The sequence below is a fragment of the Trichogramma pretiosum genome, unplaced genomic scaffold (assembly GCF_000599845.2).
Source record: "Trichogramma pretiosum strain Unisexual culture from Peru unplaced genomic scaffold, Tpre_2.0 scaffold62, whole genome shotgun sequence".
Taxonomy (NCBI): domain Eukaryota; kingdom Metazoa; phylum Arthropoda; class Insecta; order Hymenoptera; family Trichogrammatidae; genus Trichogramma; species Trichogramma pretiosum.
This window is the reverse complement of record NW_019641674.1, coordinates 708,949-729,297: the sequence shown is the minus strand read 5'-3', so window position 1 is coordinate 729,297 and position 20,349 is coordinate 708,949. Positions and strand designations below refer to the sequence as shown.

At 37.3% G+C, this 20,349-nt stretch overlaps 2 protein-coding genes across 10 annotated transcripts; one reads left to right on the top strand and one right to left on the bottom strand.

Annotated features, from left to right (window-relative positions):
- The first annotated feature begins 690 nt into the window (after positions 1–690).
- LOC106649790 (broad-complex core protein isoforms 1/2/3/4/5-like) lies at positions 691–11,466 on the top strand. Of its 6 annotated transcripts, none has more exons than XM_014367420.2 (6): positions 691–1,529; positions 7,195–7,386; positions 7,481–7,663; positions 7,734–7,968; positions 10,224–10,538; positions 10,863–11,466. In XM_014367420.2, the coding sequence occupies exons 2-6, from the start codon at positions 7,195–7,197 to the stop codon at positions 11,201–11,203; spliced, it is 1,266 nt and encodes a 421-aa protein (XP_014222906.1). In that variant the 5' UTR covers positions 691–1,529; the 3' UTR covers positions 11,204–11,466. The 6 variants fall into 6 exon arrangements, with proteins under 6 accessions (XP_014222906.1, XP_014222898.1, XP_014222940.1 ...); XM_014367412.2 differs by lacking the exon at positions 691–1,529 and adding an exon at positions 2,682–3,351; XM_014367454.2 differs by lacking the exons at positions 691–1,529; positions 10,224–10,538; positions 10,863–11,466 and adding exons at positions 2,682–3,351; positions 8,281–8,738; positions 8,821–9,302.
- Positions 11,467–11,560: 94 nt separating this feature from the next.
- Positions 11,561–19,772, bottom strand: LOC106649773. 4 transcript variants are annotated; one of them, XM_014367381.2, is made up of 7 exons: positions 18,726–19,772; positions 18,497–18,604; positions 14,430–14,539; positions 13,819–14,350; positions 13,218–13,435; positions 12,444–12,827; positions 11,561–11,937 (listed from the first exon to the last, which is right to left on the bottom strand). In XM_014367381.2, the coding sequence occupies exons 3-7, from the start codon at positions 14,499–14,501 to the stop codon at positions 11,746–11,748; spliced, it is 1,398 nt and encodes a 465-aa protein (XP_014222867.1). In that variant the 5' UTR covers positions 14,502–14,539; positions 18,497–18,604; positions 18,726–19,772; the 3' UTR covers positions 11,561–11,745. The 4 variants fall into 4 exon arrangements, with proteins under 4 accessions (XP_014222867.1, XP_014222885.1, XP_023316323.1 ...); XM_014367399.2 differs by lacking the exons at positions 18,497–18,604; positions 18,726–19,772 and adding exons at positions 16,180–16,332; positions 16,402–16,526; XM_023460555.1 differs by lacking the exons at positions 18,497–18,604; positions 18,726–19,772 and adding an exon at positions 18,406–18,424.
- Between the last annotated feature and the right edge of the window lie 577 nt (positions 19,773–20,349).

Below are 20,349 nucleotides of genomic sequence, written 5' to 3'. Positions count from 1 at the left end.
TGATGGCAGAATTTTGGTATCGTAAAAGTAATTTTTCAATTGCTATTTACTGATTATATTACTGCAAGGACACAATTTAACTATTGCTATAATATACAAATAATTAAATAAATTACTCGAAATGGTTCGTAATTATACTTTTTACTTGACGATATTTAGTATGCTTTAAGAACTAATAGTTAATATCTTACGCATGTATGGACTTGAAAATGTAAATACTTTTAATTGATTAAAAACGACCAGAGCGCGCGAGTCGCAAAAAAGCTCTTGGACTAGACGAGACGTAGGACAGTGGAATTTTGACAAAGGAGCAAGGAGACAAGTTATGCTTTTGCACTGTGAGCTGTTCAATGTACTAACTCAACGGGCAATCGCTATTGTAGAGCCGTGCAGAAGTATCGGTGCAAACTACCGAGCCAACTGCCGAACGCTGCGACTGCAATCGACTGCCGAGTGCCGACTCGAGTGTCGATCGTGACTCCGATTCAAGGCGTTGCTCGTGGCAGCACCATCTCGCCCAAGACTCCAACGCACGTCCAAGTTCGAACTCGGAATGCCAAGACGCGATGCGACTTGCGAGTGCGAAAATTCGCTGCCTACGGCGCAACGGTGTGCAGCCAAGCCGCACCGAGTACTCCGCGGCTAGCCCATTGCAGAACAGAACGTCGTCGTCGTCGTCGTCGTTGCGCTTGCTCGAGTGTACGAAAGATATAGCTTCGTACAACAACATATACATGAGAAGCAAGAGAAGCTGTGGTGGGGTGAAGGGTCGTCGTGTTCGTTCTCGTCTCTCTCTCTCTCTCTCTCTCTCACGCGCGCGCTTTTGGCATGCGAATACTGTAACGAAAAGCAAGCAACTTTCGAGTATATTATATAGGCAGCGACGAGCGAGAATTGCGAGCTGCGCTGCGCGCAAGAAGACGGCGAAACAGGACTCAACGACTACTCGACGACTGTCGCCGCGCCGCCACCGCTATACAACACGTATCGTATACGCTACTGCTCTGGCTCTTGGCTCGCTCGGTTCTCTTCGCTGCAGCTGCAATATTATACACACACACTATCGCGCGCCTGCACCTACATACCTACATCGTCTCAAAAGTATTAAGCTGTGTACTCGTAATTCGCCACTGCGTCTACGATATAACACGCGTTTCCTATCGAGCTGCAGAATAGATAGCTCGTCTCGACTCGATTCTTTGACACAAGTGCAAACTGCATACGTACGCCACTCGAATACACTGTGCATTTAAGCCTATCTATTGCTCGGACCTATTGTTGCAACTGCTACTACCTATACATAGTGCGCTGCTACTGTTGCTGATGCTGCTGGCGTTCCAAGCCCTGATACCACGCACACACTGCTGAGTATACGGACGGCCGATTGCAGTGCTCTATCCAACGACTAGCTACCTGCAGACAGCAGCTTCTTGGACAAACAGTGAACGCCCTGTCTCTGCCGAGCTGGCTTATGTTTTTCTCCACGTTACGCGCATCAAGCCGTTGCAACGAATTTGCCGTAATCATGGGTAAGTACAAAATTTACTTTCTACTAAGATATAATCTACACACTTGGTTGCGTGTATGCATAGCACGAAATCAAACGTACGCGATGTAAATCCACGAGATTCAGTCCGCCGTTATCAAATGAGGTCTATTGCTTCTTTCCTTCTCTTTATCTCTTTCATTATAAAGCTCTGATATTTCAAAATTAGCAACGATGGCCGGCATATCGACCTGCTAATCATAAAAAGAAAACAGACCAAAATGCACAAATTCATCCTAACTATCTCCGTCTGTTTCGCTATTTTGTGCATATATATATCTAAATATTATATTACATATATATATGATGAGTATGCACAGTTATATACATACTGCATGCATATTTATATACATACACACATATATTAAATGTATATACCTATATAAAACTGCATGTATATATGTATAAAGTCCCATTGCGCGCGCGTCATTCCTTTCTCTCTGTCTCTGTCTGTCTGTCTCTGTCTCTCTCTCTCTCTCTCTCTTCGTGTTAAAAAACTCTCTCGCTCTCTCGTTGGTTGTTCGCTCCCCTTTTGCTGTATGTGCTGAACGCGTTTCTCTCGTCTGCTCTCTTCTCTCCTCTCCTCTCTCGCTTAATAGGCTCTCTCTCGCTCTTGCTCGACTCCCCGTTCTATGTTGGTAGTATATCTATATATATTATACGCGCATCTATATAACATGTATACTCGCTCTGGTATACAGACTCACACACACTCAATTCCTGTCATTCTCTCTCTCTCTCTCTCGCTCTAGCTTTTAGTGCAGTTCATTTTCTCTCACTCGTGTTGCCGTTTGCAAGTATAGAATATATATAAGTATATATGTATATATATGTACAGATAGATATAGCGAGAGGAGAGAAAGGAAAGAGAGAGAGAGAGAGAGAGAGAAAGAGAGAGAGAGAGAGGGCGAACAAGTCAGCAAGCAAGAGAGCGAGAGAGAAAGAGAAAGAGAGAGAATGAGAGAGAGAGAGAAAGAGAGAGAGAGAGAGAGAGAGAGAGAGCGAGAGAGAGAGAGAGAGAGAGAGAGAAAGAGAGAGAGAGAAACTAAGAGAGAATGAGAGAGTTGCGAGAGAGAGAGAGAGAGAGAGAGAACGGCTCACTCAGAGAGAACCGTATAGTATAGTATAACGAGTCTCTCCGAGAGAGTCGGCAGTGTTTTCTGTCTCTCTTGTGACTTGTTGGTTGTAAGTTTTGTAGTTAAAAACGTTATTGTTCGTCGTTGTTTTTTGTTTATGAACATTCCGTGTATTGCGCGTTGAACGTCAATAATCGGCACGTGTGATTGGAGGTGGCAAAAAATAGCGAGCAATCGGTTAAAGGCCAGTACTTTGATCGTGGCCTCGATCGAGAACAGCGAGTAACCCAAGTACCCAACGACGCGTTGTTTAGCCTACTTATCATCGGCTTGTTCCTCGAGAGGAGCGAGTGTTGTGCAACTTTCACCTCGAGCGCGGCTCGATCGGAACTGCTGCAGTGTCAGGAGCGCTTTTCGCGAAAAGGCCCAACCTTGTAGATAGTGCAGTGGCTGTACTGCGTTTGGCATACGAGTCGGCGTTACAATATTACGGACGTTCGTGCCAACTGACACGACACTGCGCGTCTCTATAGCCAAGTGCAGAGCATCGTCGTCCTTGCGACCTTTGCACGCGTGCAGCACGCTTTTCCGTATTATTACGATTGTTGTCATAACGCTTTCGAGCTGGCTGCGGAACGATTGCACCTCAGCAGCGGCGGGTTCGCACAAGCCGCCGCCAAGCCGTACCCCGAGCGCAATCACACTATGCTCGCGCACTCCCAACCCGAGGTGAGTACACACTGTATACAGACGCGCGCACACAACCATACATTTTCTCTACACAAACGCGTATCTTACAAAACGTATACTCGCTTTTGTACACTACACACTCGTCAAGTTACACGAGATACGCATACATACATATATACATACACACATGTATGTATCTGTATTCACGCACGCGCGCTTGCTCCTATATGCGAATACACACACCTACATCGCTACATGGCTTCGGCTCATAATAAACACAAGCTATATAATACGTGAGTCGTACTTGGCATCTAGGCCGCACGTGAAGTTAGTATACGTTCTTAATCTTTTCATGCTTAATTGCAATGAAGCTCCTATTATAATGCTCGAGACCCGAATTTATTTAAATGTCTCGTAAATATGACGAGCGAATGCTTTTAGATCTCGAGGCAGATGATGAATACATGCACGCAAGATCCTATGTAGTGAACCGTGTACTCGTCACGGCCTCTGTTTCTGTGCCATATGTATGTATATATACTCTTGGAAAACAATGATCAACATTCGTCACAGCTTTTGACCGACGCTCTTCATTCGCGGTCTATTAGCACTCGCAGATTTACCTCGTGCTTCAACGTAATATCTCGCGCCTGCATATACTCAACATCCGCGTACATATTAGATTGGTATTTTCATGTAAGAATAGCTTGTTCGAGCTGTAGTACAGCTATATTCCGAAAAAGATTTCTCGCGTCTGCGTAGACGTCGATGCGCCGGTATGTTGCTGCTGCGCCGACGGTGGCTGCTCCCCAGACTTTCCAGTATTCCAACTTGTGTTGCGCGGCCCCTGCACGCTCTGTGTGCGTGCCGTACTCCGCTCGAAACGATTTTCAAGGCGCGCAGAGCCAGGGGCGTCTCTAGAATTTGCGCCTCCGAGCCCGATGCGCTGCCACCATATACACATGTATACTCTCGTCTCTCAGAGCGACCAATCGGAGCGCGCAGCAAACCCGACATTCGTATTTCGCAGTCTGTGAGTCTGTACCGCACTATAAAGGCTGGCAATGCTGGCACGAGTCGATTGCCTGTGCTTTGCGTACTCGAGTGTGTAAGTGTGTGCGTGCGCTTGTGAAGTCAGTGGCCGATGTCGGTGTATGCGTGTGTATGTACATTGTGCACATCACACACACACTCCGGCTCAGCTCACACACAATACACATGAGTACACACTCAGACACAGACTGCAGCGCGCGCATGCGCACAGCTATGTATAGCATACAAACTCGCTGAACAAGAGCTGAGAAAATTGCGGGTTGCGAGGGCGTCGAGGGGATTCGACTGTTCACATCTGTCTCTTTCTCGCTTGCTCGTTCTCGCTGCACGTATATGAGGCACGCGAGGCACACGCCAAATGGAGCAGCTTCGTTTCGATGTATGAGTAAAGAAAGCAGTCCTACACGTATACAACGTGTATAACGCGTATGCGTATCTTACTGCAACTATAACAACGCAACGCGACCAGGCGCCTTTGCGAGTGCGAACTGCCAGCGACAACGACTGAACGAGTAAAAGAAATATATATCATGTATATATTTATATATATAACGGGAACTTCTCCGCTTTCGAGGCAACCTCAATCGAGCAAATTTAGTCCGGTACGAAACTGACATTGCATCACGCATCTGCACGAAAATTGCGGGCACAAGCCCAACCCAGCTCCTGTGCAAAAAAACATCCGAGAAACATGTATAAGGACCCCGTGAAACTGCTGCTACCTGCCATCGGGTATGTCCGTAGTCTTTTTGTATATAATGTTATCCCCGTTTAAAGTACCCAGGGCCGAGACTACCTTCATTTGCACTTTTCGCACTGTCCCGTGCAACGCCTGCCTATATGGATCGCAGTTCTCCTCTTTTCTCGACGTACTTTCTGCCCTCCCCTTTCCTCCTTTCTCCGCACCTGTGACTCGTATGTATGTATATGGGTCAAAATAATACTTTTTTACAAAACCGTGCGCACGTATGTCACCGATCTTGACGCGCTTTTGGTATGTTATAGTACATGGTAAAAAGGTCCCAAAAAAAAATTTTTAGACCCCCTCCCCCCTCCTACCCCCCACTTCCGGTATAAACGTCCATTTTCGATCTATATTTTTTCTGAGGACATGAAGCAAGTAAAAAATCTGAAAAAATTCATAAAAATACTTTTCCACAATCCAAACAACCTTGAATTTTTTCAGATTTTTTGAGTGCTTCAGGCCTTCAGATAAAATCATTGAAAATTTCAAAAATCGAGATACGGCGGTATGAGCCGATGTAGTACTCGGAAATTTTTTCAGTTATTTTTCGCATTAAAAAACATAACCTCAATTTTTTTCAGATTTTTTCAGATTACCTAACGCACCTTTTGAAGCCAAAAACCGATTTTTTTGACGAAAATAATTTTTTTAGGACAGTACGGAGCCTCGAAAAATCTGAAAAAAATTTTTTCTTGTTTTTTTCATCAAAATACGTAATCTCAAATTTTTTCAGATTTTTTAATTGAAGGCGATAGCTTCTAGGGCCGAAAAATGCTATTTTTAACAAAAAATGGTTCCTAGAACCCGATGGTTCCGGTGAAAAAATTTGAAAATATTTTTTTTGAATTCCTTGTCAAATTTTAATAAATTTTGACCGTTTCAAAAGTTCGATTGAAGCTTCCTAGCTCATTTTAGAGCAGGACAAAGATTAGTGCAAAATATCTGAAGACGTTTCTGAAGACATTAAGGAATGATAAAACTCGTTTGATGCTCTAAAATGAGCTAGGAAGCTTCAATCGAACTTTTGAAACGGTCAAAATTTATTAAAATTTGACAAGGAATTCAAAAAAAATATTTTCAAATTTTTTCACCGGAACCATCGGGTTCTAGGAACCATTTTTTGTTAAAAATAGCATTTTTCGGCCCTAGAAGCTATCGCCTTCAATTAAAAAATCTGAAAAAATTTGAGATTACGTATTTTGATGAAAAAAACAAGAAAAAATTTTTTTCAGATTTTTCGAGGCTCCGTACTGTCCTAAAAAAATTATTTTCGTCAAAAAAATCGGTTTTTGGCTTCAAAAGGTGCGTTAGGTAATCTGAAAAAATCTGAAAAAAATTGAGGTTATGTTTTTTAATGCGAAAAATAACTGAAAAAATTTCCGAGTACTACATCGGCTCATACCGCCGTATCTCGATTTTTGAAATTTTCAATAATTTTTTCTGAAGGCCTGAAGCACTCAAAAAATCTGAAAAAATTCAAGGTTGTTTGGATTGTGGAAAAGTATTTTTATGAATTTTTTCAGATTTTTTACTTGCTTCATGTCCTCAGAAAAAATATAGATCGAAAATGGACGTTTATACCGGAAGTGGGGGGTAGGAGGGGGGAGGGGGTCTAAAAATTTTTTTTTGGGACCTTTTTACCATGTACTATAACATACCAAAAGCGCGTCAAGATCGGTGACATACGTGCGCACGGTTTTGTAAAAAAGTATTATTTTGACCCATATATGTAAGTATGTATGTACACTATACTGTTCTATACGCTGAACCTCTACTTTGCGGGACGCCGGGTGTTTTATTTGTGCGCCACGGAGAGATGGCATAGTGAGAGAGGAGAGAGAGAAAGAGAGGAGGGTCCAGGTTAATGCCCTTTGAGCGTCGCGATATAATATGTACGCACTCCGGATCTCTCGCCCGGAGCCAATGTTGTACTTTAACAATTTCTTTCAACTTCGTGTTGAATTATTGTTTAAATTATAATCTAAACTTATATACCAATGTGTAATTATTTGTATTCGTATTATTTGCCAACACGCAACTTTTATTTTGCCACAATTAAATATGCTATTTGTGTTTTTATCCAGATGGGTAGCACCAATCAACAACTGTACAGCTTGCACTGGAATGATTATGGCTCATCTCTAACTTCTGCTGTGCAACATCTTCGCGGACACGGAGATTTAGTAGACGTGACACTAACAGCTGGTGGACAACATTTTCCTGCGCATAAAATAGTACTATCTGCGGCGAGTCCTTTCCTCCTTGAAATTCTGAAGGTACAATAATGCAATCTGCTCTCGAATACTTCTATACTTATAGCCATGTAAAAAATTTTATGTTCTAACCACATTATCGTTCTAAATTTTATAGACGACACCATGCCAGCATCCAGTGGTTATGCTTGCTGGTATTAGTGCAGATGATCTAGAGGCTATTTTAGAATTTGTGTACAGAGGACAAATAAGCGTGGAGCCCTCACAGTTGCCTTCGCTGTTGCAGGCAGCGCATTGCCTCAGCATTCACGGTCTTGCACCACCAACCATCATGACAGAGGTTTAGATACAATTAAAAATTTTAAAAAACAAAATTGATATAATACCTAAAACTACTTTTTCAATTTCAGAAAGGAGAAGAAATTCCTCTCTCTTCTATACCTGGCTGTAATGACATTGCTACAGCCAGGGAAACACTTGATGCCTATCGAGCTCAGCATCGAAGAAAGAAAAAGAGGAAACAAGAAGGTGGTGGTGGAAAGTGGCCCAGAGCTGGATATCATTCAAGCCTTGATTCTAGATCCTTAGATTCAGAAGATAATAGGTCATTAGATTACGGACACAAAGATGGAACTGACGATGAAGGTATGTTTAATGATTCATTCTGTTAATGATTCAAATTATCCATTGAAACTTGTGTTTTGTGTCCGCTATCGATTCAAGATTGGTACAACATTTTGAAAAATGTATCATACCCTTAAGTAGGAATTCGTTTCGATCTATGTATTTTTAATGTCTTTAAGAAGTAAGCACGGACACAAACACAACCATCGGATGGGTTGAACTGCCTAACAATTGGGTTGACTGTACATTAACTAAATTGGCGTGGTCTAAACTTTGATCAGAAGATCAGTTCAGCCCTCAGTATGGTAATATTGTGTTTGTGTCTGTTAACAGTGAAACACCGATCTGAACATGCAAACCACCACATGCCAACGCCATTGCCACATCAACTGGTGCACCCTGTGATTGAACACAACCCATCAGCCTTGATAGGAGATGCTGAAGTGGAACCACATTTGCATAACCTTATGCCTATGCAGCCGTACTCTCCACTACATATTCCACAATTTACTGGAGGCATTCAGAATGTTCCATACTCTCCAGCTCCAAGTAGTAGTTCATCCGTACAGCCAACTGCAGCTCCAAGTAACTCGACGTCTTCATCTACAACTCAATCAACACCTAAAATTCGTGGAGCATCAGATTGTCCAGGAGTTTGCCCCTTGTGTGGATCAACTTTGCGCCAAGCCAGAAATTTGCGTCGACATCTGTTATCTTCATGCAAGTATCGGTTTTCTGCAAACTCCGGTCAAATGATGCCAAACAATATGTCTATGGAAGTTAAGTCCGAGGTGAGCATTTTTGATTCAAAATAAAACTTGTAATAAGAAACAATTCAGACAGTTTCCTTTCATGATTTTTCCTTCTTTGCAGGGTTCTAATGTTGTCTCACCACATAGCAGTATATCTTCACCAACAGTAGCTAGATGAAAAAAGGAGAAAACCAGGCTCAAAATTAAGTCGAAGATCATTCAGTAATAAGTATGAATGAATCACGACTATTGAACTGGGATAAAAAATACATTTTTAAATGATGGTTTAAAATAGACTGATGAAATGTTTTCTATAGTAGTTAAGTACTTACGTCACACGGTACACACATTTATATTTGATACTATAATTTTCATACCTTAAATGATGTGGCAGTGACAATTATTAAGACTGTTTAGCTACGTCCTGCAAACATTTTTAAGTGAATTCGAAATGAATTAAAAGTTTAATAAGTACCTACAACAACCGATTATAAATACTCACACTTTAGAATTAGAAAACTGGTGAAAACAGTTATGTAGAAAATGAAGCAAATGTGATGAGGCATTTTGTTTCATCTATCAATCTTCCAATAAATTAATTTAGAAATTATAAAATATGTGATTAGATTTTACTAAAACAAATTGTAAGTGATACAGCCCGATGGAATTTGAAGAAAACTATTGTTAATCAGTCAAAGTTTTGTTTATTTATCGTGGACAAATGATGTTAATAACGATTAAAATCCCTTGGTTATGTTGAATTCCTTGTAACTTGAAATAAATAAATTTGTCTGACTTCTAAAATTTTTTCAAAATGATGAGAAAAAATAGACAAATAATGAATGCATGTTTTATTTCAAGCTGAGTAAAACATATTGAGTCTCTAGCAAATGGAAAAACTAGTTTTTTGAGTTCGAAATTCTATGTAAGGAGTATGTTTGTATATGTTTGTAAACTTAATTTATTAGAATTTTTTGGTCTTAATTGTGGGGCTGATGTGTAATAAAATGTACTATAATACGTAAAGTTATATCACATAATGATATTCATTTAATTATTTGTATTACTTAAAAGTTTAAATGCAGATTTAAGTTTAATCACCTATGAATTAACATAAATTTTGTATAATTGAAAGTTTATGTCAGAGTTGATGTAATCATTAAAATTTCAATGAGCTTGTAGAAAAAAATGAATGTAAATGAACACACCATATTACTTTGTTGAGCGAGGCCGCTTAAATCTTAATAAGTCATGAATTATGATTACATTATTCATAAAAAATTATCACTAAATCTAGATATTTGACGGCTTCTTTAATTTAAGTGCTAAAAAAATTTTCTATTATAAAATTTATTATAAGCTGTAAATAAAACTATCAGCGTACAATATAATTTTGAAATCTTAAAATAAATTCAGTGTTCTATTCATTAAATACGAATTGCAAGTTTCCCGGTTATTTTGAATCATTAACGCGTCTTACGCGATTCTCAGGATTTTTTGTTATTATTTAAACTTTGATTTTAGGAGACTGGAACTCGAAATCAAGAACTTTGTCTGATCAACCAGCTACTTGTCCGTTGTGTGGAGCTGTCATACGACAGTCAAGAAATTTGCGAAGACATTTGGAACTGTTGCATTTTGGCGTTGGTTCTGGAAAATCGCGTAGTAAAAAGGACAAAAATAAGGATAAAGATAAGGACTATATTCCCAAATCATCATCATATTCTAGAGCAACTTTAACTCTGAGAGATAACCCAAAGTCTGATTATGCAGACTATCCCGGTGTATCTTCTTTAAGTTTAAGTTCAAGCATCCACCCCAATCCATCTAATGTTCCAGGTAAATTATAACAATTTTGATTTTGACATTAAGAAGACCGCTATTTGGTGAATTTAATAAAACACATTTTTTAAAGAATAAAGGTATCAAAGGCCCATAACATTAGACTAAATTTATATCAAATATTTGGATGCTAAGAATCATACGCCTTATAGCGTATCTCGGTCCTCTAAAAGTTAATCAGCTGTTAAAGCCTCCTATCTTATTTGAAAATATTTTGATATTTGGAAATTTTATTGACTGCTTGGCTGCTCGAAGTGCACCGCTCATTTAAATAAACATATATGTACTAGAAATTCGAAAACCGCAAATTTATTGTTGCAGGTACGTCTTTCATGCTATCTGGTACAGGAGGGCTTGCTCCACCACCGCCAGCTCCTGATCACTCACACCATCACTCCCATCATAATCCGAATTCTTTAACAGCTACAAACTGTCCACCCGTATCCTCGATTCCACCAACGATGCCAAATAATAGCATATACTCCGCCTCTGATTCTGCGACCATGCTCAGCTCTCTCTTTCCTACATTGCCCTCGTTACCGACTCTGTCGAATCCTCACGATGTCTTTCGCCATTCAGAGTTCCTGAGGGCCAACATGGGCTATCCTCAGCAACAGCAACCTCCTCCAGGACGACATTTGCAGCGCACTGATGTTACGTGAGCCTACAGGTATTGCTGATAGCACGCCCGCAAAAGAAGCTGTTAACCCACGTCTCGTGCTAACGAAAGCTTCATCTTACTTTGTTGAAGATAAAAAACTCTTTCTTAAACTTTGACATATATCTTTAATAATAAGAGTTATAGAATTATTCTTATGATTTGTATATACAATAAGTATGTTTTTCTATAGGTACTAAACATAGAAACGATGTGAATGTTGCAACGCTAAGAAAGAATTAAGAGGTACACGCGTATTTATTGTATCATAGAGTGTTAGCTTAAATTAAAAAGTAATCATGAAATTTGAATATTCATTGACTTGTTATAATAAATAGATATATATTCAGACGTAAAACACTTTTTCTAAAAACGGTTACTTTTATTTGATATAAGTAAATCATGTTTGTTACGTTAACAATAAAAACAATTGCGCTGCCTCGATTGTTACAGATACAGCAGAAAAAAACAAATAATCTTGTACATATAAATCATTTATTGATGATCAATAGTTGATGAAAATGTACACGTGCTGACTTTGATGAACTATATTATAAAATTTAACTCTTTGGTTCCGTAACTGGTGTGGCCTGTTTTAAAAGGCCAATTTCTGTTTGATACTTTTTCAAGATCACCTTTTAAAAGTTTCACGAGATCGTTTGTGAACTTAAATTCGTACATCTCATTTCGAAATTTGATAACTCCACCTAAAAGAGTGTCGAGGATCTCTTCGTCGTTCTGTAGCAAAAATTCATCTAATGTTAATTATACTGAATTAGTATGTCCAGTGACTAACTTTAATTTTAATTTCCATTAAAAATGGTAACAGAAAATTTTTCATTTTTGAGTCAAGTGTGATTCAAGTAAATGTATGGTGAATGAGAACTTAATTGCTTTAACTAAATGTGCAACAATTGCATCAAGTTATTTATATATTTATAATTAAAAATTATAAAAAAAGTATGTAATTATTGAATAAATAATTCTTGTACAAATATCTTTTTTATTTTGTGAAATAGTATAAAACTATATTGCTTCGGACGCTAATTACACGTGCTCTGAGATTTTCTTTATTCTAGTTTAAGTAGTATACGACTTTTCATACTCAGTGGTTCGAAAATCGCTTTTTTGACTCTGCATAGTAGTAGAGTAGTCACTTTCGGGCCACTGGTATGAAAATTAAACTTATTATTCAGCGAGATAAATAATGAGATGAAGAAATAGATAAAAAAATGTATTCTCACCGAAAAATCTGCCTTAAGTTTATCTATCTCCTTCTTTAGTTGACATCCAGAACTCTTCAATCGCTCTATTTTTTCGTATAATTTTTTTAATCCAAGGACACAAGGATTCGGTCGCTCAACAGTCAGCGTTTCAGCTGACCCAGGTTGAGGAAATACCTTGATTTTTTCAATTAAGCGAGGTGTCAAAGTTTGAATAATTCCCGTTTGCTGCTGTTGTTGGTCAGGCTCAATGGTTAGAAGCAATCTAGTTAAACAATCGTGTCGAGAACCTGAACAAGTAAGGAACCGATCTTCATCCTCCAGTAACAGCTGTTTCGCAAGATTCGGATTCGTTTCCAATTCAGACAGAATTGACGTTACTTCGTTGATCTTTAAATTACTGAACTGTAAGTAATATTGTACTCGAGTAATATTTATAAAAAAAAATATCATCTTCGTTATAAATTATAAAATTTTACTAATTTTAATATTAAAAAATTAGCATATTTTCTTCGAAAGTGGTGAAAAGCAGACTTTGGAAAAACTCTAATGAATGGTTACTGATAATGCGCATATAGTGATAAATTAATATTTCATTGGATTCTGTAATTAGTAATTTAGGATGTTTTGATTAGAAAATTGAATACTGTATTACCTAAAGTTTTTTCTAAGACAGGGTACAATTCAACACATAAATCGTAATGAGTTATTTACTTATGGAATTGATGACGTTAAGTTAATTTAAGGAGTTATAGTCGAGTTGATAAGTTAATGTAGAGGGATTGAGTAATGTACCTGGTTATTAGGCGTGAAATCGTACTCGAACGATACGTAAGCGAGATCTTCACGATCGTGCTCGGCTCTGAAAGTAGCAAACGGTATACCGGTAACTTGATTTTTTTCTGTCGTGCTACTTTTATCTCTCTGGAAAAAATCATTGTTCTGCTCTCTCGGATTCTGGTGATGTTGGTAGTTTTTACGACCTTCAATTTTAAAGCTGGACCTTCCACATCCTGTTCAAATGGTAGACAGATATTCAGTAGAAATCAAAAAATAACAAAAAAGATCATATTGTGATTTGCTTTCTTTTTTATAAAATATAGTTTTGTAGCTAACGTATCATAAGACGAACAACCCAGATAAGACTGCTTTGCTAATTCCCTCTGTATTAAGTGGTTGCGTTCAGCATGATTTTTGATCGGGTAGACCTGAGGTAATCGAAGTTCACTTCGACCATTGCATTGCTTAGTAAGAACGCTTGTGTGACACAAGTTTCTAGTGTCGGGTTCATCAGAGCACGTCGTTTATTAGGCTGTATTTATACGTGTACAGCACCAAAATATCTTAGCATTCGCTGCAAAAACGATCAAAGTTGAATTGTAAAGATGAGTTTTACCTGTGTAATTAGTCGGTGATTCGTGTGCAGATAAGTCGGCAGCTTTGACAAGTCCATAATCCCGCTGGACAGCGTCGATAATGCAGTTTTGGTAATTGCGATCGAATTCTCGGCGAGCCTGCGGCCAGAGACTGTCAAAGCTCGGCTGACAGGGTGGCGTGCTGGACACGATTCTGTACTGTTGCGAGCGCACCAGGCGTTCGGGTGTGTAACAAAAAGCTCGCCTTGTTTCGAATACGTCGTCATTGTTATCGATGTTTTCATCGTCTTCCGGCGATTCGTGATGATGCAAAACCGTCTCATTGAGCGATCTCAGCTCGATTATTTCGTCAGTCGAGCTCGAACAAAAACTCTCGCCATCAACGGCTTGACTATTCTGTACGAAAGCACATAATGTCTCGTTTTGGCAGCTGCTAATTCCACTGCTGCTGCCGCTATTGGTACTGCAACTCCTGGCCAGTGCATAGTTATTCGTCTTTAACGAATCATCCTCCTCCGTAGAAAGTCGATTAATGCGCGTGGTTGAGTCTTCCTGAAATGAAGTTAATGATATATAAAATCTTGGCTAATTCTCGCGATCTTGAATGGCTTTTTGTGACCTTGTGACTTACTTGTGCGTTTTGCTTATCGTTAATTTTTGATGCTACATTGACGTTTGACGTAGTATTTCCAAAAAGAAACATTTTGTACTTTCATGAGATTTGAAGATTTTTTCGGTTCCCTGAAAAAAATTAATGAAACGTTATCAGCTAGCTCACGAGAATCAAAATACCAATTGAGGTAAAAAAGTTAATAAATCGATTTGAAATCGAGAAAATATCAAGTGTCCACATCTCACTTTATTTTAAGTCAATATTGCCTTACAGCGTGCCTACACCGCTTACACACATGCATTCGGTGTAAATGACACGATCTACCGGACTTGTTCTTCTCCGTCTACATTTTTACGATAATCAAATGCATGCTACTATTCATACACATTTTTCTGATTTTTTTCTTGTAACAATTAATGAATTTGTCCAATCAAGCTATTCTTTCAGTCGTTGATCTTGATAATTTTTAAGAAAGTTCCCGTTTATTTGCTCGAGTATTATGTCCTTCTTTTGTTACCACTTAATTTATAGATCTGTTAAAAATAGACCATACTTAGTCACTCACAAGTTCATGATTTTTCATTGGAACTTTCAGTTATGTGAGTATTTAATTAATACATATTTAAGTAAACTACTACATCGTACGAGATTCTTATGAATTATTTATTAAATATATTGAGTTCAATCATTTAATACTTATTTCGCGTACATTGAAAACATATAAACTTTTAATTACATTCATAATTTCATTTTTTACTCAAGGAAACCCAAATCTGTTTCATTGTATTCGCACAACATCTAAGTACGAACATTTTATAACTTTGATTATTGTTACAACAAAATAATTAGCTTCAAAAATTTAGCATTCTTTCTTTTCAAGAGAAAGATATAATTTTATTCTATTTTTTGCATATTAATCAATCGATTCTGGATTCGAGAAAAATCTGATGCGTTTTTCATCGCAATGCAAGAAAGGTATCTCCTGCACGCCTTATGCTTAATTAGTTTCGAAGATGAAAAATCACACTAGCTTTTGTCTCTTTAGGTGGCTGCAAAAAGAGGAGCCCACCAGCTGTGACTTGCGAGTCTCATTCAAAAAGCTCCAACCGATTGTTCTACTGTGACAAGAGCTGGTGTACGAGAGAGTTAATTAGCGATCGAGTATTTTTCTATGAACTATGTAATAATTACCACTCCACGGTAAAGATTTGAAGAATAGTATAGCTATAGACTAATTCTTTTATTCATATTTGTAGCTGATGTCAGCTAATAATGTCTGTCATTATTTTTTACCTCTCTATATCATATTACGTATTTTGAATAAAAGTTTGGATATGTTGTTTTTTAACCAAAAAATCAGATTCCGGTTTATGATTATTTTTAATCAATCGTGTTCACACGAGGTTTGTGTTTCTACTACAAAAAAGTAATATGAAAGCAATGAAATGGTATTATTGTACAATGAAAATCATGAATAACAGTGTAATAAAAGTTTATATGAAAAATAGGGTCTGGAACTATTATCAAGTTATTACTAATTTATATCGAAAATATGGAAACAATCGAAGCAACGAAACAGTTGATAAGAATGTAAGTTGTGTTGATGCATGAAAAATAGGCGTCAGAATTAATCAAGTTGCAGTCATACCGATATTAAAAAACACAATATTCTCAATATTTTGAATTCGTGTCAAACTCAATTGACGGCAAAGCGCATGAAAAATGCATCATGCCACACGTGTTTATGTAAAATGAACTCGATATTTACCATAAGTTACGATGTGCCACGAGATGGAAAAATGTAATAATTCGAGCTGCGAATTCGAAGAAATGTCTCGATGAATCTTTTGACGGTTCAGAACTCGCGTCGATGAGTTGATCGAGCAACATCTTTTTTTATTATTGCTTTTCGTAGATGGAGCTGCAAATTATTTCTTTTAGCCACTATAATAAAAATGAATAGGGAACAATTGAGTTTTTCATGTTCTACCGGCGACAATAAGGCTCTCGACGTCGCTTATTTTAAAGAACGATATATTGAGTAGGCGTTCAACGCATTCGATAAATGTCTCATAACGATGTTTGCTCGTTGGGAGTTCAGTATACTGTTGAACGTCGTTACTATATACCAACTGACACAGTCGCTTCTCGCGCTCGAGTCGCCAAAGACTTCTTCGTGCATTCTCTCTCTCTCTCTCTCCCTCTTTTAGCTTGCATGAATAATATATCACTTTTCAACACGGCCCCACGGCACATGCTCTAATCCAATAATTGTTCGCGTCTCTCTCTCGCGCGTGCTCAGACATGCAACGATCTCTCTGCGGTTGTTGTCGCTTCTAGATCGTTCAGTCGAGAAAAAAGTCAAGTTCGCGAGTCAGTTGACGGGTTGCTGTCTCGTGCTACATCTTTATGGTCAATTCTGAAAATAAATACGGTCGCTACATACTAGTATGTGTCCCGTAACCGCTTCGTTACCGCTTACCTTGATTCCAATTGCTGCAATGACTATTTCAAGCTGTACAATTTTTATCTCACTGGTGATCGTATAAGAGTCTATCAAAATCTATCGTACTTTTTTTGCGGCACTAGTGTACGGAGCGTTGTAATAATGATTTTATTAATCTCCGAATTGCGCGATCTATAACATTAATTTATTTTTTAATGGGGCTTATTATTTGAGCCATGAATCAAAAAAATTTCGCACATGGCTACGATGATTGTTATCACGTGTGTTAGCGTATAGCGTGCAAATGATTGCGCAACAAAAATCTATTCACATGTTCTGCATTAATTGCGTTAATAACGTTGCTCGGCTTGTCCCCTAGCAACGTTTCTGCGTAATAAAGTTTTAGCTCGCTTTTCTTCTCTCAATTCATCGCTGTTGTGTATTACTTGTTACACGATTCAAGATAGATGTAAGTTACAATTTTAGTTCCCATTATGATAGATACGATCAAACAATTTTCACTCAATTTTGTTTCACAAGTGAATTATAAGGTAAAATTGATATTAATAGTTATTTATGCAAAAAGTGCCCAAAATGCGTTTTTGCGCACAGTGTATGCTGGCGTCAGTCAATACGAGTGCAAACAAACAAGATATGAGTGCCGGCTACGCTGGCATGAATGGGTTGTTTTGTGAGCACGAGAATTTGCCAAGCCGGCACGAGAAGAGACACGAGCAACGGCTATGCCGGCACGAGTGCCCAAAAATACCATTGTAGCCGATGTCATCGATGTACATAACATACATCATGCGAGGTAAAAGATAATGCCTCATATCATATGTTTATCAATATCGGCTTAGCTTCGGTTGATTATTTGCAGGTGATGTGAGACATTTTTTTTACCTACTTTGTCCCTTTAAATAGACTATTTTTCAATTTTCTTGTAACTAACGATACGATGATGTGCGTTTTGCTGTAAGTATAATAGTAAAGAATACAAGAAAAATGAAACTTTTTTTACTGGCTGCTAACCCAAAGTATCCAAACGCGTTTTAACATGTTTCATTCAAAAAATGAAGTAAAATAAAATTGTGATTATAGTGATTGACTAAAGGCAAAACCACTTCAAAACGACAGGTTAAGGAGCGCAAAACTTAAATCAATTAATTGAAGAAGAAAAAATGGTATGAAATAGTAGATCATGCAACGGGGGCGGGAAGTTGTCTATTTTGCACGAGTGTAGAGTTTGCAACCTGAGCGTAGTGATCTTAGTGAGATCGGGTTGCAAACACGACACTCGTGCAACATAGGCAACTGCCCTAGTTGCGTACATTATTTTTCATTATAACGTGCGAAAATTTTAAGATCGCCAGTCGTGCGAGAAAGTAACACTTTCTACACGTGCTGATGGAAATTAAATTTTCATGTCTTCCGAAGTTAATCTTGCATGCTCTCCCGCCAAAACGAAAAAGTAAAGTTCTGCTGGAGAACTCATGAAAAATAGCATACTCCCCAATGTGACGAAAAAAAGCTTCAATGTGTACTTACTTTACTTATTATGCTTGATTTTATCACATTCTAATAATACATTTAAGCGTCAAGTGACAATGTTATAATACATAATACATATCATCGTTACCTTCGAACAAATCCAATAGTCAACATTAGCATTAGAAGGGCTTATTATAATACTTCGTCAGTAGCAATAACTGGCACTGTTCTCTCACTTTAGAAGTTTCGTAATTACCTTATAAAATTATAATTTAATAATTAGTATATACAAAAAATTATCGATGCACGAAGTAAAAATTATTTAAGTTTGTGTTATTTTGATATAGTAGTAAGATAATTTGATAATTTGTACTAACTTGATAATAACTAATTAATATTTTTTTACAGTTAAGTTGATTTCAAGGATTCGTGTATATCAATTAGAAAGAATGAACAACATTACTCTTCTTCTTTTTATTGAAAATTTATGATGTATTAGAATTTTTCAAGCGAAAATTTGCAGCAATTATTGAATTTGTCGTTTGCTAGTATAAACTGAGATACGTCAGTTATCTTCAAGCCAAAACATCAATTTTGTTGTAGTTTCTATTAAGAAGTTAAGTATAATCTCTGTAGATGGCATCTATCAGGCTCTTCTGACCGGGACTTAGAACCCAAAGCTGAAAACTTTTTACATTGATTCCTGACTTTTTTATTTTAAAACCAATATTTGTTTCTATTAATATTAATTGTAATGTTTATTTTTGTTTTTTTTACGCTCGTGTACACATGCAAATTAATTCTTTCGATACGTAAAATAGGCAAAATATTTCCTCTTCTCAAGGATAATAATTATCTTGATTTAACCCAATTCTTTTCTATGAATTCAATTTTCATGCCTTTCTTGTCCATACTGATTTTCAGTTACGAAGAAGTTAACTTCAGCTCACAATTGTCTGGAAGCAAAATGAAATTACGCTAAGATAAAAAAAAGATTATACCAACGCAGAAAAGAACTACTTATGTTAAAAGAGGAGAAAAACTTAGATTTTAAATTAGAACAGTTCATGCCTGTAATTTCCAATGAACTTAATTTTTTAATTTTTCTAAGTCTAATTTTATTTGATATTTTCATAGGTCTAATTAATGCCTAAACCTCATAGTATTGTAAAACCTATATTAAGGTAGTTGGGCGATGAATCGAAAATTAATAGATCGTTTTGAATATTTAAGGAATTGTTTTTTGTGACTTCCTTGATATTTCCCCAAAATTTCAGCCTCGGTCGTCGAACTAACTTTCGAGAACGATTAATGTAAAAGTTGCGTTTTTAACATGGGATCTTATGGGCGTGCGTCCAGAAATCGTACTTGATCAACTGTACCTTGGTTATCTACGTACAGATATGAATAATAAACATATTAGCGGATAGCTTGAATCCTTACGTTTCTATTGATACAATTTAATATGCCCCTCAACGAACTAATTAAAGAGATATTTAATGATGAGATGAATTTTGTTGTGATTTCGCCACGTAGCGCTTCCTCGTACCCTAAATACCAAACTTAATGCGTTAGATCTATATTATTCTATCTATCTATCTATGCTATTATTATTATCACACTCGACCACCTTAAGCAATAACGTTAAACAATTCGCGTAATTTTTTAATACTATTTTGAAATCAAAAAAGTTGTATTTAAATTATCAGGTTTGCTAATTCCATAATTATTAAGGTAAAATAAAAATATTGTTGGATTGTCATCAATTGTTCTAATAAAAAAGAGTAGACATTAGAGTTAAAACTATTATATTGAACTATAAACTGTAATATAATGTGTAATAATATGTAAATCAAATAACGATTTCGGACAGCTAAACTTTTGTAATTTTTTATTACAATATCGTATGTGTTATGACAATTTTCATAGAGTGCATGAAGATTATCTATTAGGTGTGCAACACAACTCATGTATGTATCATTAGTTACGTGAAAACAATAA